Source organism: Chiloscyllium punctatum, chromosome 10 (assembly GCF_047496795.1).
Source record: "Chiloscyllium punctatum isolate Juve2018m chromosome 10, sChiPun1.3, whole genome shotgun sequence".
Lineage (NCBI taxonomy): Eukaryota > Metazoa > Chordata > Chondrichthyes > Orectolobiformes > Hemiscylliidae > Chiloscyllium > Chiloscyllium punctatum.
Genome location: NC_092748.1, coordinates 38,790,396 through 38,818,350, shown reverse-complemented (window position 1 = coordinate 38,818,350; position 27,955 = coordinate 38,790,396). Strand labels below are relative to the sequence as shown.

The following is a 27,955-nucleotide window of genomic DNA, read 5'->3' as shown; positions in this document are numbered from 1 at the left end:
CATTTTTCATTTTCATTGTGGACAATGACTAATTTCATGACAAGACGTATCGCTTCCCTTATTTCCCTTGCAAAATTCAGATGTCATTTTGGAGAGAATATTTTTATTTGAAAATATAAGTTACCAATTAATGGTTATTTCACAGGATAAAGATTAAGATATGTTTTAAACTTTTGCCTTGTTGTATGTGATAGCTTTATTTTTTAAACCGAAGTTGCTGTGCTGACAATTTCATAAACGTGTTTAGGCCAGTGAAAAACTGGCAAGGAGTCCAATAATGTATTAAACTAATTATATTTTTGTGATGTTACTGCATACTAGTTGATGGCGACATCTCACAGAAAGCAAATATAGAAATTTCTCTCACTTGCTAAAACTATCACCCTAAATCCTACACAATTGCTAACTATTTCTATGCAAGTCGGTTTCTACTTGTTATTTATTCTCTAACACTGAATGGTAATGAGACCCTATGGCAGAACTTTATCAGGACAACAGAGGACCCTTCAGAAGCTGGAAAGCTTGGGGCAACACCACCTTAGCCATTTCAGGAAGTCCTTACTGACCATCGAACAGGTAATGAGCTACCATTATGGCTCATGTTTCTCCATAGCGTTTTTGACTGACTGTTTTTTGGAATAGTTCATTTTTTGGAATAGTTCTTTATTTTAAAAAGTGAATTAATGATTTTATAATGAGATTGGAACATACACCCTCCACCCACAATGCTCAATTGCTGAAGTGTGTAACATCTCCAAGATGCATGATAGGAATCCACCAAGACTCCTTTGACAGCACCTTCCAAATCTATGACTACTGCCATCTAGAAGGACTGCATGGGAAGACCATGACCTTCATATTCCACCCCAATGCAATCGCCATCCTGATTTGGAAATCTATCAGTGTTCCTTCAGTGTCATTAGGTCAATTCCTTCCCCAAAGGCATTATGGGTCTACCTACACCAAATGGACTGCAATGTACAAAAAGGTAGCTCACCACACCAGCTTCTCAAGAGCAACTAGAGATGGGCAATCAGTGCTGACCCAGCCAGCTCACCTACCATGAATGAACATAAAAGGAGCCACCTACATTTAGAACAGAGAACATAGAACTTTACAGCACAGTACAGGCCCTTTGGCCCTCGATGTTGCGTCACCATTAAGCTGATGACCATCTAACCTACCTCGTTCCATTATTATCCATATGTACATCCAATGCCCGTTTAAATGCCCTTAACATCAGCGAGTCTACTACTGTTGCAGGCAGAATGTTCCACGCTCCTACTACCCTCTGAGTTAAGAAACTACCCCTAATATCCCTCCTAAATCTATCACCCCTCAATTTAAAGCTATGTCCCCTCATGTTAGCCTTCATCATCTGAGGAAAAAGGCTCTCATTGTCCTCCCTATCTAATCCTTTGATTATCTTATACATCTCAATTAAGTCACCGCTCAACCTTCTTCTCTCCAACGAAAACAGCATCAATTACCACAGCGTTTCCTCAAAATACTTTCCATCCATACCAGGCAACATCTTTGTAAATCTCCTCTGAACCCTTTCCAAAGCTTCCACATCCTTCCTATAATGTGGCGACCAGAACTGCACGCAATACTCTAGGTACAGCCTTACCAGTGTCTTGTACAGCTGAAACATGACCTTGTGGCTCCAAAACCCAATCTTCCTACCAATAGATGCCAACACACCATATGCCTTCTTAACACCTATCAACCTAGGTGGCAACTTTTAGGGATTTATGCACCTGGACACCAAGATCTCTCTGTTCATCTACAGTGCCAATAATTTTACCATTAGCCCAGTACTCTGCATTCCTGTTACTTCTGCCAAAGTGAACTACCTCACGCTTTTCCACATTAAACTCGATTTGCTACTTCTCAGCCCAGCTCTGCATCTCATCTACGTCTCTCTGTAACCCACAACATCTTTCAACACGATCCGCAACTTTGTCTATCTAAGTGTCATTTGTAAATTTACTAACGCATCCTTCAACACTCACCTCCAGGTCAGTTATAAAAATGACAAACAGCAGTGGCCCAAACCATATCTTTGCAGCACACCACTGGTAACTGAGCTCCAGGCTGAACATTTACCATCAACCACCAAGCCTCTGTCTTCTTTCAGCTAGCCAATTTCTGATCCAAATTGCTAAATCCCCTTTAATCCCAAAACTCCTTATTTTCTGCAATAGTCTACCATGTGGAACCTTATCAAAAGCCTTACTGAAGTCCATATAAACCACATCAACAGACTTACCTTCATCCACCTGTTTTGTCACCTTCTCAAGGAACTCAGTAAGGTTCGTGGGTCACGACTTACCCTTCACAAAACCGTGTTGACTATTCCTAATCAAATTATTCCTTTCCAGCTGATTATAAATTGTATCTCTTATAATCTTTCCCAACACCCTACCCACAACCGGAGTAAAGCACACAGGCATATAATTACCAGGGTTGTCCCGACTCCCCTTCTTAAACAGGGAAACAACATTTGCTATCCTCCAGTCTTCTGGCACTATTCCTGTTGACAATGATGACTTACAGATCTAAGCCAAAAGCTCTGCAATCTCCTCCCTGGCTTCCCAGAGTATCAAAGATAAATCCCATCTGGGCCCAGAATCTTAGCTATTTTCAAATCTTCCAAAATTGGGAAAATCTCCTCTTTGTCAATATCAATCCCATCCAATCTTATAGCCTGTGTCTCCATATTCTCAATAACATTGCCCTTTTCCAATGTAAATAAAGATGAATAGTATTCATGAAGCGCTTCCCCATGTCCTCAGATTCCACACAACTTTCCAATACTGAATTTGAGTGGCCCTAATCTTACTCTAGTCATTCTTTTATTTCTGATATACCTATAGAAGGCCTTAGTGTTTTCCTTGTTCCTATCCTCCAACAACTTCTCATGCACCCTCCTGGCTCTTCTTAACCCTCTCTTTAGATCTTTTCCAGCTAACTTATAACCCCTAACTGAGCCTTCATGCCTCATCCTCACATAAGCCTTCCTCTTTCTCTTGACAAGAGCTTCTTTAGTGAAGCATAAGCTTAAGATTTATTCCACAGCTGCCAAAATGCCCTGGCAGTAGCAAGGTGTCAGATATGCCTCATTAAACTAAGGGCACTCTCTCTGAACCCACTCCTCAAGAACCCACTAACTTCAGCCTATACATGCACATATCTCCATAACGATATATGGAGGTGTAGCCTTTCTAAAAATACATGGAAGATCAAAAACCAAAATGGTAATGCTCATTTGCATCAAGGAAAAGACGAAAGGGTGAGGACCCAGAAATTATTGGAGGGATTTGTCAAATGGATAATGGAACTTTAGTTTTTTTCCGTCAGAGTAGAAATGAAAGAATAGCAGGATGAATGCCTGGCTTGAGAGATGATGCAAGAGGGAGTGGTTCAGATTTTTGGGATATTGGGTTCTGGGGAAGGTGGGACTATTACAAATTGGACAGTCTATACCTGGGCCAGACTAGAACCAATGTCCTCGGAGGTGCATTTGCTGATGTAGTTGGGAATGTTTAAACTAATATGGCAGGGGGATGAGAACCAAATGAGGAGGTTAGTAGCCAGTGAAGAGGTAGTAACTAAAGCCTGTAAGGAACTAGATAATGCAGTCAGCGTGACTAAGGGGAAGAGTAGGCAGGGAGCAGATGATGAACATAAAGGGTTAGATGGTCTGAGGTGCATTTGTTTTAATGCAAGAAAAGTAGTAGGTAAGGCAAATGAATTTAAGGCTTGGATTAGCACCTGGGAGTATGATGTTATTGCTATTACTGAGACTTGGTTGAGGGAAGGGCATGATTGGCAACTAAATATCCCAGGAAATAGATGCTTCAGGTCCGATAGAGAGGGAGGTAAAAGGGGTGGAGGAGTTGCATTACTGGTCAGAGAGGATATCACAGCTATGCTGAAGAAGGGCACAATGCAGGACTCAACAGTGAGGCAATATGGGCAGAGCTCAGAAAAAGGATGGGTGCAGTAACAATGTTGGGGCTATACTACAAGTCTCCCAACAGTGAGCATGAGATAGAGGTACAAATATGTAAACAGATTATGGAAAGATGTAGGAGTAACAAGGTGGGGGTGGTGATGGGAGATTTTAATTTTCCCAACATTGACTGGGATTCACTTAGTGTTAGAGGTCTAGATGGAGCAGAATTTGTAAGGAACATTCAGGAAGTTTTTATAGAGCGGTATGTAAATAGCCCAACCTGGGAAGGGGCCATACTGGGACCTGGTGTTGGGGAATGAGCCTGGCCTGGTGGCTAAAGGTTAAGTAGGGGATTACTTTGGGAATAGTGATCACAATTCCATAAGTTTTAGAATACTCATGAACAAAGATGAGAGTGGTCATAAAGGAAGAGTGCTAAATTGGGGGAAGGCCAATTATTGCTAAATTCAGCAAGAGCTGGGGAATGTGAATTGGGAGTAGTTTCTGAAGGTAAATCTACATTTGATATGTGGGAGGCTTTTAAAGAGAGGATGATTAGAGTGTAGGGAGAAAGTGAGCACTGCAGATGCTGGAGATCAGAGACGAAGTGTGTGGTGCTGGAAAGGCACAGCCAGTTAGGCAGCACCTGAGGAGCAGAAGAATCGACGTTTCAAGCATAAGCCTTTCATCGAAAAACGTGGTGAAGAGCCTATGCTCCTCAAATGTTGCCTGACCGGGTCTACCTTTCCAGCATCACACTATTCTACTCTGATTACAGTGCAGGACAGACATATCCCTGTGAAAATGAGGGATAGAAATGGCAAGATTAGAGAACCATGGATGACAGGTGAAATTGTGAAACCAGCTAAGAGGAAAAAGGAAGCATACATAAGGTCTAAGCGATTGAAAACAGACTAAGAATATTGGGAAAGTAAGATCAACCTGAAATTAGGAATTAACAAGGCTAAAAAGGGTCATGAAATATCTTTAGCAAACAGGGTTAAGGAAAATCCCAAACTCTTTTATTCGTATATAATGAGCAAGAGAGTAACTACAGCAAAGGTTGGCTCAGTCAAGGATAAAGGAGGAAAGTTATGTGTGGAGTCAGAAAAAATGGGTGAGATTCTTAATGAATACTTTGCAATGTATTCACTGTGCGGAGGGACATGATATATGTTGAAATTAGGGATAGATGTTTGATTACTCTAGGTCAAGTTGGTATTAGGAGGGAGGAATTGTTGGGTATTCTAAAAGGCATTAAGCTGGACAAGTCCCCAGATCCGGATGGGATCTATCCCGGGTTACTGAGGGACATGACAGAGGAAATAGATGGGGCATTAACAGATATCTTTGCAGCGTGGGGACATGGGTGAGGTCGCAGAGGACTGGAGAATTGTTAATGTTGCGCCTTTGTTTAAGAAGGGTAGCAGGGATGATCCAGGTAATTATAGACTGGTGAGCCTAACCTCAGTGATAGGGAAGCTGCTGGAGAAGATCCTGAGAGATAGGATCTATTTACGTTTGGAAGAAAATGGGCTTATCAGTGATAGAGCTGAAAATGTGTTGCTGGAAAAGCACAGCAGGTCAGGCAGCATCCAAGGAACAGGAGAATCGACGTTTCGGAAACGTCGATTCTGCTGTTCCTTGGATGCTGCCTGACCTGCTGCGCTTTTCCAGCAACTCATTTTCAGCTCTGATACTTTAGCATCTGCAGTCCTCACTTTTTCCTTATCAGTGATAGGCCAGGTATTGTGCAGGGGAGGTTATGTCTTACCAACTTAATAGATTGCTTTGAAGAATTGACAAAGTTTATTGATGAGGGAAGGGTTGTAGATGTCATACACATGGACTTCAGTAAGGCATTTGATAAGGTTCCCCATGATAGGCTGATGGAGAAAGTGAAATCATATGGGGTCCAGGGTGTAATAGTTAGATGGATAGAGAATTGGCTCGACAGCAGAATATAGAGAGCAATAGTGGAAGGGAGTTTCTCAAAATGGAGAACTGTGATCAGTGGTGTTCCACAGGGATCTGTGCTGGGACCACTGTTGTTTGTGATATATATATAAACGATCTGGAGGAAGGTATAGCTGGCTGATTAGCAAGTTTGCAAATGACACTAAGATTGGTTGAGTAGCAGATAGTGAAGGGGACTGTCATAGAGTCATAGAGATGTACAGCATGGAAACAGATCCTTCGGTCCAACCTGTCCATGCCGACCAGATATCCCAACCCAATCTAGTCCCACCTGTCAGGACTCAGCCCATATCCCTCCAAACCCTTCCTATTCATATACACAAATGCCTCTTCAATGTTGCAATTGTACCAGCTTCCACCACATCCTCTGACAGCTCATTCCATACACGTACCACCTTCTGCATGAAAAAGTTGCCTCTTAGGTGTCTTTTATATCTTTCCCCTCTCACCGTAAACCTTTTGGACTCCCCGACCCCAGGGAAAAGACTTTGTCTATTTTTCCTATCCATGCCCCTCATAATTTTGTAAACCTCTATAAGGTCTCCCTTCAGCCTCCGACGCTCCAGGGAAAACAGCCCCAGCCTGTTCAGCCTCTCCCTATTGTTCAAATCCTCCAACCCTGGCAACATCCTTGTAAATCTTTCCTGAACACTTTCAAGTTTCACAACATCTCTCCGATAGGAAGGAGACCAGAATTGCACACAATATTCCAACAGTGGCCTAACCAATGTCCTGTACAGTCGCAACATGACCTCCCAACTCCTGTACTCAATACTCTGACCAATGAACAAAAGCATACCAAACACCTTCTTCACTATCCTATCTACCTGCGACTCCACTTTTAAGGAGCTATGAACTGCACTCCAAGGTCTCTTTGTTCAGCAACACTCCCTAGAACCTTACCATTACATGTATAAGTCCTGCTAAGAATTGCTTTCCCAAAATGCAGCACCTCGCATTTATCTGAATTAAACTCCATCTGCCACTTCTCAGCCCATTGGCCCATTTGGTCCAGATCCTGTTGTAATCTGAAGTAACCTTCTTTGCTGTCCACTACACCTCCAATTTTGGTTTTGTCTGCAAACTTACTAACTGTACCTCTTATGCTCGCATCCAAATCAGTTAAGTAAATGACAAAAAGTAGAGGATTCAGCACCAATCCTTGTGGCACTCCACTGATCACAGGCCTCCAATCTGAAAAACAACCTTCCACCACCACCCTCTGTCTTCTACCTTTTAGCCAGTTCTGTATCCAAATGGTTAGTTCTCCCTGTATTCCATGAGATCTAACCTTGCTAATCAGTCTCCCATGGGGAACCTTGTCAAACGCCTTACTGAAGTCCATATAGATCACATCTACTGCACTGCCCTCATCACTCTCAGAGAATGCAGCAGAATATAAATAGGTTGGAGAGTTGGACAGAGTACTGGCAGATGGAGTTCAATCTGGGGCAAATATGGAAGATCCAATTCAAGACTGACATATACAGTAAATGGAAACATTCTGGGGAAAATTGATCTGGGTGTTCAGGTCCATTATTCCCTGAAGATGGCAAGACAGGCCGATAGAAGGCATATGGAATGTTTTCCTTCATTGGATGGGATATTGAGTGCAAGAGTTGACAGGTTATGTTAAAATTGCTGAGGACTTTGGTTAGACCACTTTTGGAATACTGTGTACAGTTCTGGTTGCCACATTACCAAAAGGATGTAGATGCTTTTGTGAGGATGCAAAGGATGTTCACCAGGATGTTGCCATGTATGGAGAGTGCTAGCTACGAAGAGAGGTGGGGTAGATTAGGATTATTTTCATTAGAAAGACAGAGGTTGAGGGAGGACCTGATTGAGGTCTACGAAATCATGAGGGGTATAGACAGAGTGGATAGCAAGAAGCTTTTTCCAAGAGTGGGGGACTCAAATACTAGAGGTAATGAATTCAAGGTGAGAGGGAAACGTTTAAGGGAGATATGTGTGGAAAGTTCTTTATGCAGAGGATGGTGAGTGCCTAGAACGCGTTGCCAGTGGAAGTGGGAGAGGCAGGCATGATAGCGTCATTTAAAATGTAGACAGATCCATGAATTGGGTGGGGAGCAGAGGGATACAGATCCTTAAAAAATAGGCGACAGGTTTAGATAGAGGATTTGGATCAGCACAGGCTTGGAGAACTGACGGACCTTTTCCTGTGCTGTAATACCCTTTGTTCTTTGTTCTAAATAGATCCACTCTTACCACCAGTTGAGGATGCACATCTGTTCAGAGGTTTTACTGTATCATTCAAAGACATTTTATCCACTTCACTACTTCATCCCTCTCTTCCCATCTCAACAGTGAAGGGAAATTTACATCTAGTGCCATGTATCAATACTTACATAGTGTTGCAAAAAACAGAAAATGTTCACATTTACAATATAGAGTAAGGAATTATATCTTTACTCTAAGTATGGCTACTGTCAAATGATAATAGCAAATTACTGCAGATGCTGGAATCTGAAACCAAAAGAGAAAATACTGGAAAATCTCAGCAGGTCTGGCAGCATCTGTAAGGAGAGAAAAGAGCTGATGTTTCAAGTCTAACTGGCCTTTTGTCAAAGCTTCCATAAAAGTTAGATTTTACTTGGAGTAAAGCAAATTTTAATGGTATGAGACAAGAACTTTCAAAAACTGACTGAAGTAGACTGTTCGCAGGTAAAAGGACATCTGATTAGTGGGAGGCTTTCAAAAGTGTGATAATGTGAGTTTGTGTTAGAGTGAAAGGTAAAGATGGTAGGATTAAGGAACAATGGATGAATAAAGATATTGAGGCTCTAATCTAGAATAAAAAATCATCTATTAGGTAGTTCAAATGAACAGTATAAAGAGTGCAGGAACATTCTTAAGAGGGAGATCAGGAGGGCAAAGAATAGATATGAAATAGCTTTGGCAGATAAGGTTAAGGATAATCCAAAGAGATTCTACAAATACATTAAGAGCATGAGAGCAACTAGAGAGAGAGTTAGGCCCCTTAAAAATCAAAGAGGTCATGTTTACATTGAACCTCAGGAGATGGGGTCGATATTAAATGAATATATCGCATTTACTATGGAGAAAGAAATGGAGGCTAGAGAACTCAGACAAATAAGTACTGATGTTTTGAAAACCGTTTACATCACAGAAAAGGAAGTGCTGGACTTAGAAAATATAAATCTCTGGGACCTGATCTAGTATATCCCAGGATGTTATGGGAAGTTAGGGAGGAAATTGCAGGACCCTTCGCAGAAATATTTGTGTCATCTATTTTTCAGGGTGAGGTGCCAGATGACTAGAGAATGGTTAATGTTATGCCTTGTTTAAGGAGGGGTTATAAGGACAAGCCTGGTAACTATAGACCTCTGATGGGTGAGTTGTTGGAGGTGAAAGCTAGGATTTACAAGCACTTGAAGAGGCATGGACTGATTAGGGATAGTCAGCATGGTTTTGTGCAAGGGAAATCATCTTCACTATTTTGACAGATTTTTGAGCAAGCAACCAAGATGATTGATGAGGGCAAAGTGATGGGTGTTGTTTACTTGGACGTTAGTAAAGCCTTTGAATAAGGTTCCACATGGAAGACTAATTAGTAAAGTTAGATCGCATGGGATTCAGTGTGAGCTTGCCATCTGGATACAAAATTGGCTTTATGGCATTGAGACAAAGAGTGGTGGTGGAGGGTTGTTTTTTTTGTCTGGCAGCCTTTACCAGTAGTGTTCCACAGGGTTCAGTGCTGGGTCCACTTTTGCTTCTCATTTATATAAATGATTTATATGAGAATTTAGGCTTGGTTGGTAAGTTTGCATATGACACCAAAATTGGTGGTAAGTGGACATTGAAGAAGGTTATGTAAGATTACAAAGAGATTAGATTAGATTAGATTACTTACATTGTGGAAACAGGCCCTTCAGCCCAACAAGTCCACACCGACCCTCCAAAAAGCAACCCACCCAGACCCATTCCCCTACATTTACCCCTTCACCTAACACTATGGTCAATTTAGCGTGGCCAATTCACCTAACCTGCACATTTTTGGACTGTGGGAGGAAACTGGAGCACCTGGAGGAAACCCACACAGACACGATCTTAATCAATTGGGTCAATGGACTGAGGAGTGGCAGATGGAGTTAATTTGGATAAATACAAGGTAATGTATTGTGGTAATATAAACAAGGCCAGTACTTATACAATTAAAAGTAGGGCTGCTTGTACAAATAAAAACAAATAGTGCTATAGAATCATAAAGGCATAGAAATATACAACATGGAATCAGACCCTTTAGTCCAACTTGTTCATGCCGACCAGGTAGCCTAAATAAATCTAGTCCCGTTTGTCAGCATTTAGCCCATATCCCTCCAAACCCTTCCTATTCATATACCCATCCAGATGCCTTTTAAATGTTGTAATTGTATCATTCTCCACCACTTCCTCTGGCAGCACATTCCATACATGCACTGTTCTGTGCATGAAAAAGTTGCCCTTTAGTTCCCTTTTACATCCTCCACCTCTTATCCTAAACCTATGCCGTCTAGTTTTGAACTCCCTCACTCTGGGGAAATGACCTTGGCTATTTACCCAATCTATGCCCCTCACGATTGTATAAACTTTCATAAGGTCACCCCTCAGCATCCGACACTCCAAAACCCCAAACTATTCAGCCTCTCCCTAGAGCTCAAATGCTCCAACCCGAGCAACATTCTTGTCAATCTTTTCTGAACCTTTTCAAGTTTCACAATATCCTTCTTATAGGAGGGAGTCCAGAATTGCACACAGCATTCCAAAAGTAACAGCCTAATGAACAGAGAGACCAAGGGGTTCATGTACATATTTCTTTGAAGCTTGCATCCCATGCAGACAGGGCAGTTAGGAAGGTATTTAGCATGCTTGCCTTCATTGCTGGGAATGAAGAATTTGGGTTACAAGGATAGGCTAGATAGGCTGGGACTTTTTTCACTGCAGCATAGAAGGTTGAAGAGTGACCTTATAGAAATTTACAAAAGCATAAAGAGTTTAGATCAGGTGACTGGCAGGTGCCTTTTCCGTGGGGTTGGAGATTGCAAGACCAGAGGGCATACTGTTATGGCGAGAGGAGAAAATTTTTAAAAATACATGAGGGGAAACATTTTTACACATGCAGTGGTTAGTGAGCGGAATGAACTTCCAGAAGAAGTGGTGGGTGTGCATACAGTTACAAGGTTAAAAAGATGTTTGGATAAGTACATGAATAAGAAATGTTTGGAAAGATATGGGCCAAGCGCAGGCAGGTGGGGCTAATTTAGATGAGGATTATGGATAGCATGGATTGTTTGGACTGAAGGATTTGTTGCTGTGTTGCTTGACCTTATGACAAGGAACTGGAATCTACATCTGCAGAGCTCCATTAAAAATGTCCTTTATCACGATTCTTTGCATACAGTTATGTTTAATAAAGATTGTTAATGTTCACTCATTTGAACATGGACCTCACATTACTACATGGCAGTAACAATGACCAGATCCACAGAATCGAAGGCAGGAAAGAAAAGCTCAAAGTGAAGCTCAGCGATGGTAAACCACTAGGTCAATTAAGCGATCCAAATCTAGAAGTGGGAGAAACACCTGAAGTGAAGCTCAGCTATGGTAGGTGCTCATGAGTGATGGGCTTAGACCATAAGATACAAGAGTAGAATTAGGGCTATTTGGCCCATCGAGTCTGCTCTGCCATTTGATTGTGGTTGATATGTCGTTCAAACCCATTGTCCTGCCTTTTCTCGATAACCTTTGATCCCCTTGCTAATGAACAACCTATCTCTGTCTTAAATACCCTCGTTGACTTGGCCTCCACAGACTTTCTGGCAATGAATTCCACAAATGAACCATCCTCTGGCTAACAAAATTCCTCCTTACCTTGGTTGTAAAGGATTGTCTGTTCACTCTGAGGCTGTGCCCTTGGACCTAGTCTCTCCTATAGTGGAAACATCTTCTCTATGTCCATTCTACCTAGGCCTCTCAGTTCTGTAAGTTTCAATCAGATTCCCTCTCACTATTCTAAACTCCACCAAGTACAAACCAAGAGTCCTCAACCACTTCTCATATAACAAGACTCTTATATCTCAGCTGGGATCATTCTTGTAAATGTCCTCTGGACTCCTTCCAACATCAATGTATCCTTCCTTAGGTATGGAGCCAAAACTACTCACAATGGTCCAAATGCAAGCTGACCAGAATCTTATATAGCCTCAGCAGGACATCTCTGCTCTTATATTCTAGCCCTCTCAAAATGAATGCAAACATTATATTTGCCTTGCCATCTGCCCATTGTACCTGCATGGTAACTTTAAGAGAATCCTTAACTAAGACATCTCAGACGCTTTGTGCCTCAGATTTCCAAAGCCTTTCTTTATTCAGAAAACAGTCTATGCTTCTATTCTTCCCACCAAAGTGCATAATCTCACATTTTCCCATAGTGTATTCCATCTGTGATTCCTTCACTCACTCTCCAAGTCCTTCTGCAGTCTCTCCACCTTCTCAACACTACTTGTCCTTCAACCTATCTTTGTATCAGCTACAAACGTAGCAACAATGCCCTTGTTTCCATTGTCCACCACTGATAGAAAACGTGAATAGTTGTGATCCCAACAGTGACCCTGTGGAACCACAGTCATCAGCTGACATACTGAAAAAGACCTCTTTATCCCTACTCTCTGCCTTTTGCCAGTTAGTCAAATCTTTATCCATGCAGGTATCTTACCCCTAACACCATGGGCTCTTTTCTTATTTAGCAGCCTCCTGTGTGGCACCTCATCAAAGGCCTTCTGGAAATTCAAATAGATCTCATCCACCAGCTCTCCTTTGTCTAACTTGATTGTTATCTCCTCAAAACATTCTAATAGATTTATCAGGAATGACTTCCTTGATGAAGCCATGCTGACTCAACACTATTTTACTACCCATTTCCAAGTACTTCACAACCCTACCCTTAATAATGGACTCTAAGTCTTATCAACAACTTCCTGCCTCTTGCCTTCTTCCCTTCTTAAGCAGGGATGTTACATTAGACACTTTCCAGTCCTCCAATGATTCTTTGAAGATTACCACAGACGATCCACAATCTCCTCAGTTATCTTTTTTAGAACTCTGGGTGTAGTCCATCAGGTCTGGATCATTTCTCCACCTTCAGACTTTTCAGCTTCCCCAATACCTTCTCCCTAGTGATGGCCGCTATACTCATCTCTGCCACGGCTCTCTTGAAGTTCTGGAAAGCTGCTGGAGACTGATGCAAAATACCAATTCTGTTCTTTCACCATTTCTTTGTTCTCCATTACTACTTCTCTGGCCTAATTTTCCATCAGTCCCATGTGCATACCTAAAAAATCTCTAGCAATCTTCTTTTATATTACTAGCTAGCTTACCTCATGTTTCATCCTATTCTCCTTACTGTTTTTAAGTTATTCCCTGCTGACTTTTAAAGGTTTCCCAAACCTCTGGCTTCCCACTAATCTTCACTACATTGCAATCTTTTCTCTTTTGCCTGTATACTGTCTCTGACTTTCTGGTCAGCCATGGTTGCCTCGTCCTCCCTTTAGCAGCTGTGCCAGACAATATCTTAGAATTTTAGAATCCCTTCAGGCCAACAAGTAAACACCGACTCTCCGAAGAGTATCCCACCCAAACCCATTCTCCATTACTCTACATTTACCCCTGACTAATGGACCTAATCTACACATCCCTGAACACTATGGGCAATTTAGCATGGCCAATTCACCTAACTTGCACATCTTCGGATTGTGGGAGGAAACCGAAGGGTCCCGGAAGAAACTTACATAGACACAGGGAGAAAAAAACTGTAAAATAGGGTCTTGTAATTAAAGCCTTCAACTTGTATTTTAATTTTATAAAGAAACCCTATTGTAGACTAAGAAAGGTTTAAGCTATGCAAGCAAGGGATAAGGAAACTATTGACTCCTTCATAAACAATATACAGTATACTGCTTCACAGATAATATGGAAATCTTAAAGAAGAGTTAAATTGGGGCTACTGTGTAGTGGCAGTACAAAATGAAGCTCTGTCAAAGTTTTTACAGAATAAAGATGACCTCATATTACAAACAGTAGTGTAGTACACCAGACAGGCTGAACTTCACAATGAAAACAGGCTTTTAATCCATGAAGACACGCAATGTTCCTGGAGTCAGACTGCTAACTCCGATTTAGTCCAGTTTATTAATCAAATGCCTATCAACAGGCTGGTGAGACAGTAGCTGTAGTGAGAAAATGGCACTGTTCTCACCATTGGTTTACATTGTGCAAGGAAAATTCTACATTGGTGATAGTTTTGCAAGGCAGAATGTCATGCAATCCATAATGTAGGCCTTTTCAAATAGTTTCCAAAGCAGCAATAGAATATATCAATATACTTTTTGAAAATATAAAGTTAGACCATTTTAATCTCCAGCAGTACAAGAAGTAGATGCCACTAAGGATCAAGGTCAAACAAAAGGAGCTAAATACTCATGGTTAAATAATGATCTTAAAGAGGGGTACAGTAAAAGAATTTGGGGGAGTAAATACAGAGTAAGTTGAATTATGCTTTTACTCTATGTATGGCTGTTAGCATGCATGAAAGCACCTGCACCATTGCCACAAAGCTAGCCCTTTAATTTCTAAAAGCTGTTCCTTGGATCAAGGATACTCTGTCTTTGATTTTTCTCAAAGGGGTAATAAACCAGGCCAGGCTCCAATCAGACTGGTTTGGTGCCGAGATGAAAAGGATTTTGAGAGGCCTTTTGTTTATATGTAAACAGATGAGACTTCAGGCCAAGGTGATCATGTTTTAGAAGTGACCTGAAGAACGAAAGGGGAGTGGTCAGCTCTCCCACTGAGTAGTTTAGTTCAGTCCAGAACTGGTTGGGAGTTCAACAGTGAGCTGTGTGGAAACAAACTGTCTCTCTCTCTGACCATCTAACTACAACCTGTAAGCATCTGTTCCATTCACTTACATTGGTTTCTAAGGGGGTTTGCTTACTGGGACTGTTGTGTATATTCGGAACAACATAATTAAGTCTAGTTTGGATAGACTGAGTTCTGTAGGGGTTCTTTATTCTGTTCTTTGTGTTTCATTGTGCAATTTTGTGAATAAACTTTTGTCTGTTTTTAACCTGGTAGTCAACCTCGCTAACTTAATCCAGGTAATTTTCACTGTACACTTACCAAAACAAATTGCAAAGTTATGGTCTGGGCTGCCTGCTTAAGAATGTTTTGAGTGGTCTAGCCTAGTCCACAACACCATAAATGATGTCAGATCACATGGAACTCAACCTCAAGTCTGTATAACTCCAAAAAACAAGTCCTTTCTTATCAACAATATCCATTAATATTCAGTCACACAAGTGTCAATCTCACATTATAGCATACATGTTAGGCAAACTCAGCCACTCATTGTATTGCCTAATAAGATGGCTGCAACTCTCTGCTACTTCTCTTCAGTTCTCCCTCCATGATCTCAGATGAAGTAGAGGCTCACCTCTGTTATAGCTGAGATAGACCAAGTAGTCATTCTCATTATTGACCTGCAGAGGCTACCGCCCAGATGCCATTCTAGGGACACAGTCTCCATTACTCAGCATTACTGCACAGGAATTAGTAAGATGGACCAAAGAAGCCGATGATGTTCCTGGTGTCCTGTGAGAGGTGGCATCATTATCCTATTCAGTAACTGCCTCAGCCCTTAGCTAGCACTCTGGGTGGCAGGAGGGATCACCTGATCAAACTAGATCAAAACTGGCATCTATTTAAACTATTTCTGCATCACCAGTATCATTGACTATGCTGCACAGTGTGATATACAAAAGTCCCAAATAGTTCCCTTGAGGTTGGCCATGCTTTCTCAATGCAGAAGTGCACAGTACCTGAATGGATTTCTCCATTCTCACCCCATGACCATGAACTGCTGCTGGTAATTCCAGCATGTGAGAGTATAGCTGTACTCCTTGTCTAAGTAGAGCTTTCTTCCTTGCAATTCTCGAGGCCTGTATCTGTGCCCAGCCATACTGTGATTGTTGTCCTTTATCTTTTAAGAGGGGCTGCCCACAATTGACCCACTGGAACTCAGTCAGGAGCTAGATATGGTATGGAATTTAGTGGAGGGCAAGAAAGTCTCAGACTGAAAAAATAGATTAAACTGTAAGATGGAGAAACAGCGACAGATATTTCATAACTGCCAATTCTGAAGGGAGATTACAGAGAGTTAGGCAGAAATTTAAAAAGGAGGTCCTCAAGGGTAGTAATATCTGAAATCCTCCCAGTGCTACGAGCGAGTGAGGGCAGAAATAGGACGATCGAGCAGATGAATGCATGGCTGAGGAGCTGGTGTATGGGAGAAGGTTTCACATTTTTGGATCGTTGGATTCTCTTTTGGGCCGGAAGTGACCTGTACAAGAAGGACAGATTACACCTAAATTGGAAGGGGACTAATATACTGGCAGGGAAATTTGCTAGAACTGCTTGGGAGGATTTAAACTAATAAGGTGGGGAGGTGGGACCCAGCGAGATAGTGAAGAAAGAAATCGATCTGAGATGGGTACAGCTAAGAACAGAATTGAGTCAAACAGTCAGGGCAGGCAGGGACAAGGTAGGACTAATAATTTAAACTGCATCTATTTCAATGCAAGGGGCCTAACAGGGAAGGCAGATGAACGCAGGGCATGGTTAGGAACAAGGGACTGGGATATCATAGCAATTACGGAAACATGGCTCAGGAATGGGCAGGACTGGCAGCTTATTGTTCCAGGATACAAATGCGACAGGAAGGATAGAAAGGGAGGCAAGAGAGGAGGGGGAGTGGCATTTTTGATAAGGGATAGCATTACAGCTGTGCTGAGGGAGGATATTCCCGGAAATACATCCAGGGAAGTTATTTGGGTGGAACTGAGAAATAAGAAAGGGATGATCACCTTATTGGGATTTTATTATATCCCAATAGTCAGAGGGAAATTGAGAAACAAACTTGTAAGGAGATCTCAGCTATCTGTCAGGGGATTTTAACTTTCCAAACATCGACTGGGACTGCCATAGGGTTTAAGGTTTAGATGTAGAGGAATTTCTTAAGTGTGTACAAGACAATTTTCTGATTCAGTATGTGGATGTACCTACTGGAGAAGGTGCAAAACTTGACCTACTCTTGGGAAATAAGGCAGAGCAGGTGACTGAGGTGTCAGTGAGGGAGCACTTTGGGGCCAGCAACCATAATTCTATTCGTTTTAAAATAGTGATGGAAAAGAATAGACCAGATCCTCAAGTTGAAGTTCTTATACACTTATACACTTAATGGTAAGGTCCGAGGGAGTGTTGCTGAACAAAGAGACCTTGGAGTGCAGGTAGATAGGATAGTGAAGAAGGTGTTTGGTATGCTTTCCTTTATTGGTCAGAGTATTAAGTACAGGAGTTGGGAGGTCATGTTGCGGCTGTACAGGACATTGCTTAGGCCACTGTTGGAATATTGCATGCAATTCTATTCCCCTTCCTTTTGGAAAGATGTTGTGAAACTTGCAAGGGTTCAGAAAAGATTTGCAAGGATGTTGCCAGGGTAGGAGGATTTGAGCTACAGGGAGAGGCTGAATAGGCTAGGGCTGTTTTTCCTGGAGTGTCGGAGGCTGAGGGGAGACCTTATAGAGGTTTATAAAATTATGAGGGGCATGGATAGGATAAATAGACAAAGTCTTTTCCCTGGGGTCGGGGAGTCCAGAACTAGAGGGCATAGGTTTAGGGTGAGAAGGGAAAGATATAAAGGACACCTAAGGGGCAACTTTTTCACGCAGAGGGTGGTACGTGTATGGAATGAGCTGCCAGAGGATGTGGTGGAGGCTGGTACAATTGCAACATTTAAGAGGCATTTGAATGGATATATGAATAGGAAGGGTTTGGAGGGATATGGGCCTGGTGGTGGCAGGTGGGACTAGATTGGGTTGGGATATTTGGTGGGCATGGATGGGTTGGCCCAAAAGGTCTGTTTCCATGCTGTACATCTCTATGACTCTATATTTCTATAAGTAAATAAAAAGAAAAATAAGAGTAACAGTGAGCAATGGCCCTTAGTAACTCAGACTGAGGCATTGAGAATAGGAAACCAGAAAATGGCAGAGACCTTGAAGTATTTTTGTATCTGTTTTCATAGTAGATAGAAGACACAAGATATTAGAACAGAGGTAGGCCATTCAACCCGATGAGTCTGTTTTTCCATTCAATGAGATCATGGCTGATCTAATAACCCTCAACTCTAATTTCCCACCAACTTTATGCTTTCATGTCCTATATTAATGCCAAAGACAATGCGTTAAATATGCGAGGTTAACGTCTGTCTGTATCCCAATCTTGAGTCAGGCTGGCAGAAAGTAAGGACTGCAGATGCTGGAGATCAGAGCTGAAAAATGTGTTGCTGGAAAAGCGCAGCAGGTCAGGCAGCATCAAAGGAGCAGGAGAATCGATGTTCCTGAAGAATCGATCATTCCTGAAGAAGGGCTTATGCCCAAAACGTCGATTGTCCTGCTCCTTTGATGCTGCCTGACCTGCTGCACTTTTCCAGCAACACATTTTTCAGCTCTGATCTCCAGCATCTGCAATCCTCACTTTCTGCTAGTTGACTTTAACCTACTGCGAATCCTCTTGCAAGGATGCCTTCCTTGAAGAAGCCCTCCTCCTCCCTCTATTCCCCTGCTCCTTTGAGTCAGGCTGGCTCTATTTCTAAAGTGGAATTCCCAAGATATTACATGGTTTGACTGCCTGTAGGATATGCATTTTTGAGCAAAATAGAATGTTTCTGCAAATATAAATTCACCCCATAAACCTATATGTGTGTGCGCGTGCAGGAGAGGGAGACAGAGTGAATGCGTGCATGTGAGTGTGTGTATGAGTGTGTGTGTATATGAGTGTGCGCTTGCATGTGTGCAAGACTCAAGATTGGGATACAGACAGACTTTAACCTCACACCTTTAATGGATTGTCTGAGCTGAGACAGCACCTTTTGTTATAAAACCTGAAGTTATCTTGAGAATGTGACTTAAAGGAAGTTCTGGGATTTACATATTATAGAATTGAAACTAGCAAATCCATTCTAAAAAGTGAAAGACTTAATCTAGGTTTGTTCAAAATATCATTTCAGCTGCATGACACTGTAATCTTTTGCTATAAATTCTGTGTCTTATGATCCTGCTTCACAACCACCTGATGAAGAAGCAGAGCTTCAAAAGCTAGTGCTTCCAAATAAACCTGTTGGACTATAATGTAGTGTTGTGTGATGTTTGACAATGAGGTATTAATGCCTTTGCATTTCAAGGGAAGATGGTATAAGTCTTTCTTGTAGGAGATGATCAATACACTGCATTTATCAGCTCAAGTCGAAATGTTGTTCGGGTCTTGCTGCTTGTGGGCACAAACTGCTTCAATATCTCAGCAGTTGGGAATAGTCATCTCAGCATTGCGGTGGGTCTAAAATAACAAATTTCCAAAAAATGTAAAGGAACAGTACTGGGCATGGCATATAAAATTGGGAGCAGCATGGTGGCTCAGTTGTTAGCACTGCTGCCTCACAGCACCAGGGATTCAGATTCAATTCCAGCCTCAGGCGACTGTCTGTGTGGAGTTCGCACATTCTCCCCAAGTCTGCATGGGTTTCCTCCCACAAATTATCTTATCAGATACTAAACATTTTCTGTTGCTGAAAAGGATGAAAATTATCCAAATATTTTGCTCAATTATTGAAAATTAAATAAAGTTTATCATACCTTTCCGAGAGGTCATCAGACTTTTCTGAATTTTCTATAGACATGACAAAAAGGTTGATAAACCAATTCAAGGAATACTGGTACATAGGTTCTATGTTACCAAGATCAGCAATTGAGAAAAATAAGATGGAAGAATGTATAGCGATAGGTCGATAGCCCATTCGAGTGGTGTCAATTTTCTTCTCTGTTTCCTCAGCTACAGCTTGCTTTTGAGTTATTTCATTGGCAAGAACCTTTGACGAAGATAAAACTTTTATGGCAGTCTCATCTTCTAAGATGTTTCCTTCTGAGGATGAAAGAATTTCTAGAATCTTATCTTCAATTTCTTTCAGCAGCCTAAAGAATGAAACAGCTTTGAATTAGTAAAGATGCATTTAATAGTTATTTTGATGTCTAGAACTTGAATATTGCTGAAAAAGGAAATTTTGTCAATGTTTTTCACCTTGCACATCAGGATAATTCACAATAAAGCCAATAAAAGGTGAAAATCAATCTTAATACTTAATAAAGGCAGAGTGCTGATTGATTTGCAAGTAGACTGATTTATAAATATGTTGCTATGGAGAATATAGCAGTTCATGATAGTTGAAAGTTAACTGTCAGACTTTGTTTACATTTTAACCACAGGCAAATTGATACAGATTCATCAGGGCAAGCCCTGAGAAAATGAACTTCTGAATAACTGTCACTTAATGCCAGAGAGTCATAGAGCTGTACAGCACGGAAACAGACCCTTCAATCCAACCAGTCCATGCTGACCAGGTATCCAAAATTAATCTCATTTGACAGCATTTGGCCCATATCCCACTAAACCTGTCCTATTCACATATCCATTCAGACGCCTTTTAAATGTTGTTATTGTACCAGCATCCATCACTTCCCCGGCAGCTCATTCCATACACGCACCACCCTTTTCGTGAAAAAGTTGCATTTAGGTCCCTTTTAAATCTTTTCCCACTCACCCTAAACCTATGCCCTCTAGTTCTGGATTTCCTCCAAACTAGGAAAAAGCCCTTACCTACTGATCCAATCCAAGCCCTTCATGATTTTATGAAGGGTTTATGAAGGATTTTATCTTACACCCTTCTGTAAGGTAACCCCTCAGCTCCGACGCTCCAGGGAATACAGCCCCAGCCTTTTCAGCCTCTCCCTATAGCTCAAATCTTCCAAATGTGGCACAACCCTTCTAAATCTTTTCTGAACCGTTTCAAGTTTCACAACATCCTTCCTCTAGGAGGGAGACCAGAAGTGCACACAATACTCCAAAAGTGGTGTAATCAATATCCTGTACAGCCACAACATGAACTCCCAAATCTCATAGTCAATGCTCTGACCAATAAAGGAATTCATATCAAACACCTTCTTCACTATCCTATCTACCTTCGACTCGACTTTCAAGGAGCTGTGAACCTGCACTCCAAGTTTTCTTTGTTCAGCAACATTCCCCAGGACCTTACCATTAAGTGTATAAGTCCTGCCCTGATTTGCCTTTCCAAAATGCAGCACCTCACATTTATCTAAATTAAACTCCATCTGTCACTCTTCAGCCCATTGGCCCATCTGATCAAGATCCCATTGTAATCTGAGGTAACCTTCTTTGCTGTCCACTACACCTCTAATCTTGGTGTCAGCTGAAAATTTACTATGGGTGGCACGGTGGCACAGGGGTTAGCACTGCTACCTCACAGCGCCAGAGACCCGGGTTCAATTCCCGCCTCAGGCAACTGTCTGTGCACATTCTCCCCGTGTCTGCGTGGATCTTCTCCGGGTGCTCCAGTTTCCTCCCACAGTCCAAAAATGTGCAGGTTAGGTGAATTGGCCATGCTAAATTGCCCATAGTGTTAGGTGAAGGGGTAAATGTAGGGGAATGGGTCTTGGTGGGTTGCTGTTCGGAGGGTCAGTGTGGACTTGTTGGGCCGAAGGGCCTGTATCCACACTGTAAGTAATCTAATCTAACTATACCTCCTATGTTCACATCTGAATCATTTATATAAATGATGAAAAACAGTGGACCCATTACCCAGTCCTTGTGGCACACCACTGGTCAAAAGCCTTCAGTCTGAAAAGCAATCCTCCACCACTACCTTCTACCTTTGAGCCAGATCAGTATTCAAATGGTTAATTCTCCCTTAATTCATGTGATCGATTCTTGCTAACCAGTTGACTGTGAGGAACTTTGTCAAACACCTTATTGAAGTCCAAAGAGATCACCTCCACCTCTCTGCCCTCATCGATTCTCTTTGTTACTTCTTCAAAAAAGCTCAATCAAATTAGTGAGACATTATTTCCCATGCACAAAGCCCTGTTGACCATCTCTAATCAGTCCTTGCCTTTGCAAATACATATAAACCCCATCCCTTGGGATTCCCTCCAACAATTTGTCCACCAATGATGTCACGCTCACCACTCCATAGTTCCCTGGCTTTTCCTTACCACCTTTCTTAAATAGTGGCACCACGTTAACCAACCTCCAGTCTTCTGGCACCTCACCTGTGTCTATTGATGATACAAATACCTCATCAAGAGGTCCAGCAATCACTTTCCACAGAAAGCTATGGTACACCTGATCAGGCCCTGGGGATTTATCCACCTTTATGTGCTCTAAGACATCCAACACTTCTTGTAAAATGTCCATATTACATCTATTTCCCCACATTCTATATCTTCCATGTCCTTCTCCACAGTAAACACCAATGCAAAATACTTCTTTAGTATCTCCCCCACCTCCTATGATCCCACACAGGATCTTTGAGGGACCTTATTCTCTCCCTAGTTATCTGACATATGCTTTCTTCTTATCTTGACCAAAAGCTCAATTTCTCTAGTCATCCAGCATTCCCTACACCCGTCTGTCTTGCCTTTCCCACTGACAGGAACGTACTGTCTCTGGACTCTATCTCATTTTTGAAGGCTTCCCATTTTCCAGCCATCTCTTAACCTGCAAACATCTGCCCCCCAAGTCATCTTTTAAAAGTTCTTGCCTAATACCATCAAAATTGACCTTCCTCCAATTTAGAACTTCAACTTTTAGACCAGTCTATCCTTTTCCATAACTATTTTAAAACTAAGAGAATTATGGGGAGAAGGGAGAAAATTAAATATAAGGGTAAGCTAGCCAGTAATATAAGAGTTTTGTTAGATATATAAAGGGCAAAAGTGGACTTTAGAATGCTGGAAAATGACGCTGGAGAGATTGTAGTGGTGAACAATGAAATGGCTGAGGAACTGAATAATTACTTCATGTCAGTTTTCATGGTGGAAGACACAAGTAATTCCCCAAAAAATTCAAGACAGTGAGAGGGCAAAGCTGAGTATGATGGCCATCAACAAGGAGAAGGTGCTGGGGAAACTGAATGGCCTGAAGACAGATGAATCACCTGCAGCAGATGGATTATACCCCAGAGTTCTTAGGATGATAGCTGAAGAGATAGTGGAGGCATTATTGGTGATCTTTCAGGAATCACGAGAGTCAGGGTAGGTTCAAGAAGATTGGAAAATTGCAAACGTGACATCTCTGTTTAAGGCAAAAATGGAAAATTAAAGACTGAATAGTCTAATCTCAGTCATGGGTAAGATCCTGGAATCCATTGTGAAGGATGAGATTTATGATACTTCAAAGTATATGGTAAAATAGGGCAAAGTCAGCAGGGTTTCATCAAGGGGAGGTCATAGCTGACAAATCTGCTAGAATTGTTTGAGGAAGTAATGAGCATGTTAGACAAGGAGAGCCAACTGGGGGGTGGGGGGGTGGGGGGATGTTATCTATCTGGACTTCCAGAAGGCCTTTAATAAGGTGCTGCACAGGAGGCTGCTGAGTAAGATAAGGGCCCATGGCGTTAGAGATAAGGTGCTAGCATGGATAGAAGCTTGGCTGTCTGGCAGAAAGCAGAGAGTAGGGATAAAAGGGTCTTTGTCAAGATGGCAGCTAGTCTGTGGTGTTCCACAAGGCTCAGTGTTGGGGCCACAACTTTTCACTTTATACATTAATGATTGAGATGAAAGAATTGAGAGTATTCTGGCTAAATTTGCAGTTGAGACAAAGATAGGTACAGGGACAGGTAGTATTGAGGAGATAGTGAGGGTGCAGAAGAACTTGGACAGGTTAGGAGAAGGGGCAAAGAAGTGGTAGATTGAGTACAGTGTGGGAAAGTGTGAGATATGCACTTTGGTAGAAAGAATAGAGGCATGGACTATTCTCGAAATGGGGAGAAAATTCAGAAGTCTGAAGTGCAAAGAGACTTCGGAATTCTAGTCCAGGGTTCTCTCAAGGTAAACTTGCAGTTTGAGTCAGTAGTTAGGAAGGCAAATGCAATGATGGCACTTTTTTGAAAGGACTTGAATACAAAAACAAGGTTGTACTTCTGAGGCTCTGCAAGGCTCAGGCCAGACTACATTTGGAGTACTGTGTGCAGTTTTGGGCCCCATGCCTCAGTAAGGATGTATTGGCCCTGGAGCTTGTTCAGAGGAAGTTCATGAGAATGATCCCAGGAATGAAAAGCTTAGCATATTAGGAACTTTTGAGGACTCTGGATCTATACTCAATGGAGTTTAGAAGGATGAGGGGAGATCTAGTAAAAACTTACAGAATACTGAGTGGCCTGGACAGAATGGATATTGGGAAGATGTTTCCATTGGTAAGAGAGACTAGGACCCAAGGGCACAGCCTTAGAGTAAAGGTAAGCCCTTTTAGAATGGAGATAAGGAGATTCTTCAGTCAGAGAGTGGTGAATCTAAGGAATTCACTGTCACAGAAGGCTGTGAAGGCCAGGTCATTGAATATATTTAAGACAGAGATAGATAGGTTCTTGATTGTCAATGGGATTAAAGATTATGAGAAGAAAGCGGGAGAATGAGGTTGGGAAACTTATCAGCCATGATTGAATGGTGGAGCAGACTCAATGGCCTGAGTGGCCTAGTTTCTGTTCCTATGTCTTATGGTTGCTTTTATTTTATATTTCATTTTTTTGAGTTGAAACAGGCACATATGCACATACATTCCTTTTTCCTGATGCCTGAAAAAAAGAGGGTCCTTAGCATGTTATTTCCAATGCAAGCAAAAGCATCACACTTTGAACATAATAAAACTCACAACAGTGTCCAACATTTTCTGCAATTGGAAAAATGATTGCTGGTTAATCCTGAATGAGAAAAGAATAACACTGACAACAATTTTAGGATTGTCAGTGAGGCTCAAAGTATAACACAGTTGTGTATACTGAATATATACACACACTCTGATAGGTCAGGGCATTGCTTTGAGAAATATACTGACAAATGGCTGCAAACTATTTTGTTGATTGAAATAACTGCAGTACATTCATTCTCGTGGCTCAGTGGTTGGCACTGCTGCCTCACAGCGCCAGGAACCTGGATTCGATTCCCACCTCGGGTGGTCTGTGTGGAGTTTGCACATTCTCACCGTGTTTGTGTGGGTTTCTTCCGGGTGCTCTGGTTTCCACCCACAATCCAAAGATGTGTAGGTTAGGTGAATTGGCAATATTAAATTGCCCATAGTCAGGGGTAAATATAGGGGAGGGGAATGGGTCTGGGTGGGTTACTCTTCGGAGGGTCGGTGTGGACTTGTTGGGCCAAAGGGCCTGTTTCCGTACTGTAGGTAATCTAATTAATCCCGTTCTTGATGTTACATGTCCTATCACTTATAGATAAAGTAAAGTTGCCATAGTCCTACTGAACAGTTGGACTGTTCTCCCTTTAGAGACAAGTGGTGGTGATTTAATTTGGGGGGTCACTATGCCTCAGGCAAGGGGAGAAGTTGGGAAAGAGAATCTTCATTGTAACCTCAGCCAGTGCGGGAATTGAAGCCACACTGTTGGAATCACTACATCAACAAGCTGACTGTCTTTCAATTGAACTAACTAAGTCCATTTTTGGATTATAACCTAAGATGAAAAGAAGCTCAAGTACACACAGTTGTATATTTCTTTATCGTACACAGGGTCCTATTCTTTGCAGATAAAGAAAATACGCACATACGGCACCTATTTCAACTCAACAAAATAGGTGACAGCCATTTGTCAGCTTATTTCTCAAAGCAATGCCCTGAACAATCAGTCAACCTGTCTGGTTTAAAATCTAAACAAAGTTTAGCAGTTAACTGTCAAGCACAGCAGTTTGGCTTGTTTTCAACAGGGTGAGATTTGAGACAGAGATCATTAGAGACTTGAGCTTCTTTTCATCTTAGGTTATCGGTCAAAGATGGAGTTGTTTAGCTCAATTGGAAGACAGTTGGTTTGTGATGTAGTGATTCCACCACTGTGGGTTCAATTTCTGCACCGGCTGAGGTTACAATGAGGATTTTCCTTCTCAACCTCTCCCCTTGCCTGAGATGTAGTGACTCCACTCCCGAGTTAAATCATTACCAGTTGTCTCTAAAGGGAGAGCAGCCCAATAGTCCAGTAGGACCATGGCAACTTTACTTTTATCTACAAGTGAAAGGAAATGTAACACCAAGAAGGAGATGCAAATAGTATTGTTGTACTTCTTATATGTTGTTCTCATGTTCTAGATGGTGTTCAAACACATCAGGGGAAAACTTGATGAAAGCTTATTTATCTGTGTGCAGTGTGAAAAGGTAAATGCATCAATTTACCTTGGTTGTAATGATGAGGGTCACTGAACCTCTTTAGTGCTCTATGGAATTGGAAAGAGGTGGTATTGGTGAATTTAATACTGCCTGTTAAAAAGAACATGCTTCCCTATGTCTGCACTGTTCCAATTGTTATGATAACTAACTCCTTATATTATCAAAATAGCACCATACGAGTGCTTGAATCTATGTTCGAACATTTCCAGTTTAACCGGTTTTAATGGCAGTGCTTATGTAGATGTTCTTTAAAATAAAAACCTTCCTGCAAATTATATTCACAAAATCTGCACTTAATTCAACATCATTGCTTTAATCACACCAAGTGAAAAACAGAGAGAAAAAAGAAACTGTATAGCTTTCTATAGAAACTTCTCGTTTACCTTTTGTTTTCTGCACTTTGCAAAATTAAAGCCTGCTTCTCATCCTCCAAGTCCGGCCTTTCTCTGGCCACTACAATACCAAGAAGCTGGTCTTGCATTCCCTCTGTGGTAATCATGAAGTTTAACAGGGTCACCTGTAGATCAAGGGATAAATTCAAAAATGTTAATATTATCAGCAATTGTTAATAATTAGGACACACATATAATACTTTGAATTATTTTCTTGTTATCAAATATACAGTGATTATACTTTGAAATGAATCAGACTCTTTGAAATGAATCACTTCACTTGTACAGCTCCTCCAACAGTTAATACTGGCTAACTAGACTTCATGTAGATTCAGGCTAGAGTTAGTAAGTATATTATTAAAGAAAATGTGTACAACTCAATGCATCCATCCACTAATTTAGGTAAACAAAAATTTATTATTTTAATATGAAATGTCCTTTCCTTATGTGTTAAGTACACTTCAGTAATTTGTAATTACAAAATAATTATGTCCTTTCTTTTTTGGGAGGGGCAGGGGAATTTGTGCAGGTTGACTATTATAAAATACAGAGCTGAAAATGTGTTGCTGGAAAAGCGCAGCAGGTCAGGCAGCATCCAAGGAGTAGGAGTATCGACGTTTCGGGCATAAGCCCTTCTCTTATGCCCAAAACGTCGATTCTCCTGTTCCTTGGATGCTGCCTGACCTGCTGCGCTTTTCCAGCAACACATTTTTCAGCTCTGATCTCCAGTATCTGCAGTCCTCACTTTCTCCTATGATAAAATATAGACAATATCACAGCAATGTATATGGAGGTTTATTTACTTCATCTTCTTCTCCTTTGGATCAGGATTGTTTATCACGGAGATTCATAAAGCAAACCAAATGATCTTTTGAGCATTTTTTTTCTGGTGACTAATTACAGAGTGTCAAAAGTCATCGAACATAGAACTGTACAGCACAGGAATGGGCTCTTCGTCCCACGGTGTTATGCCAAACATAATGCCAAATTAAACTAATCCTTTCTGTCTATCTTTGGTCTTTTCTGTCTATCTTTGGTCCATATCCCTCCATTCCTTGTATATTCATGTGCTTATCTAAAAGTCTCTTAAATGCCACTATTGCACCTACCTTCTCCACCACCCTAGCAGTATATTCCAGACTCCTACTACTCTCTGTGTAAAGAACTTGCCCCTCACATCTCCGTTGAACTTTCTTCCCTTTCATCTTAAATGCAAGCCCCCGTGTATTAGGCATTTCAATTCTGGGAAAAAGATTCT

The 27,955-nt window shown here is 41.5% G+C and overlaps 1 protein-coding gene and 1 long non-coding RNA gene across 2 annotated transcripts in view; one reads left to right on the top strand and one right to left on the bottom strand.

The window, feature by feature from the left end:
* dnah7 (dynein, axonemal, heavy chain 7) overlaps positions 1-27,955 on the bottom strand; it is a 398,230-nt gene that overhangs the window by 96,629 nt on the left and 273,646 nt on the right. Inside the window, exons 49-50 of the mRNA XM_072578963.1 lie at positions 26,689-26,822; positions 19,702-20,037 (exon numbers count right to left, since the gene is read on the bottom strand). Of these exons, the coding sequence (XP_072435064.1) occupies positions 19,702-20,037; positions 26,689-26,822 (470 nt within the window). The remainder of the gene's footprint in view (positions 1-19,701; positions 20,038-26,688; positions 26,823-27,955) is intronic.
* The window catches only part of LOC140482059 (uncharacterized), a 126,357-nt gene continuing 113,191 nt past the window's right edge, over positions 14,790-27,955 (top strand). The window contains exon 1 of the long non-coding RNA XR_011961649.1: positions 14,790-14,897. This is a non-coding gene — a long non-coding RNA (uncharacterized lncRNA). The remainder of the gene's footprint in view (positions 14,898-27,955) is intronic.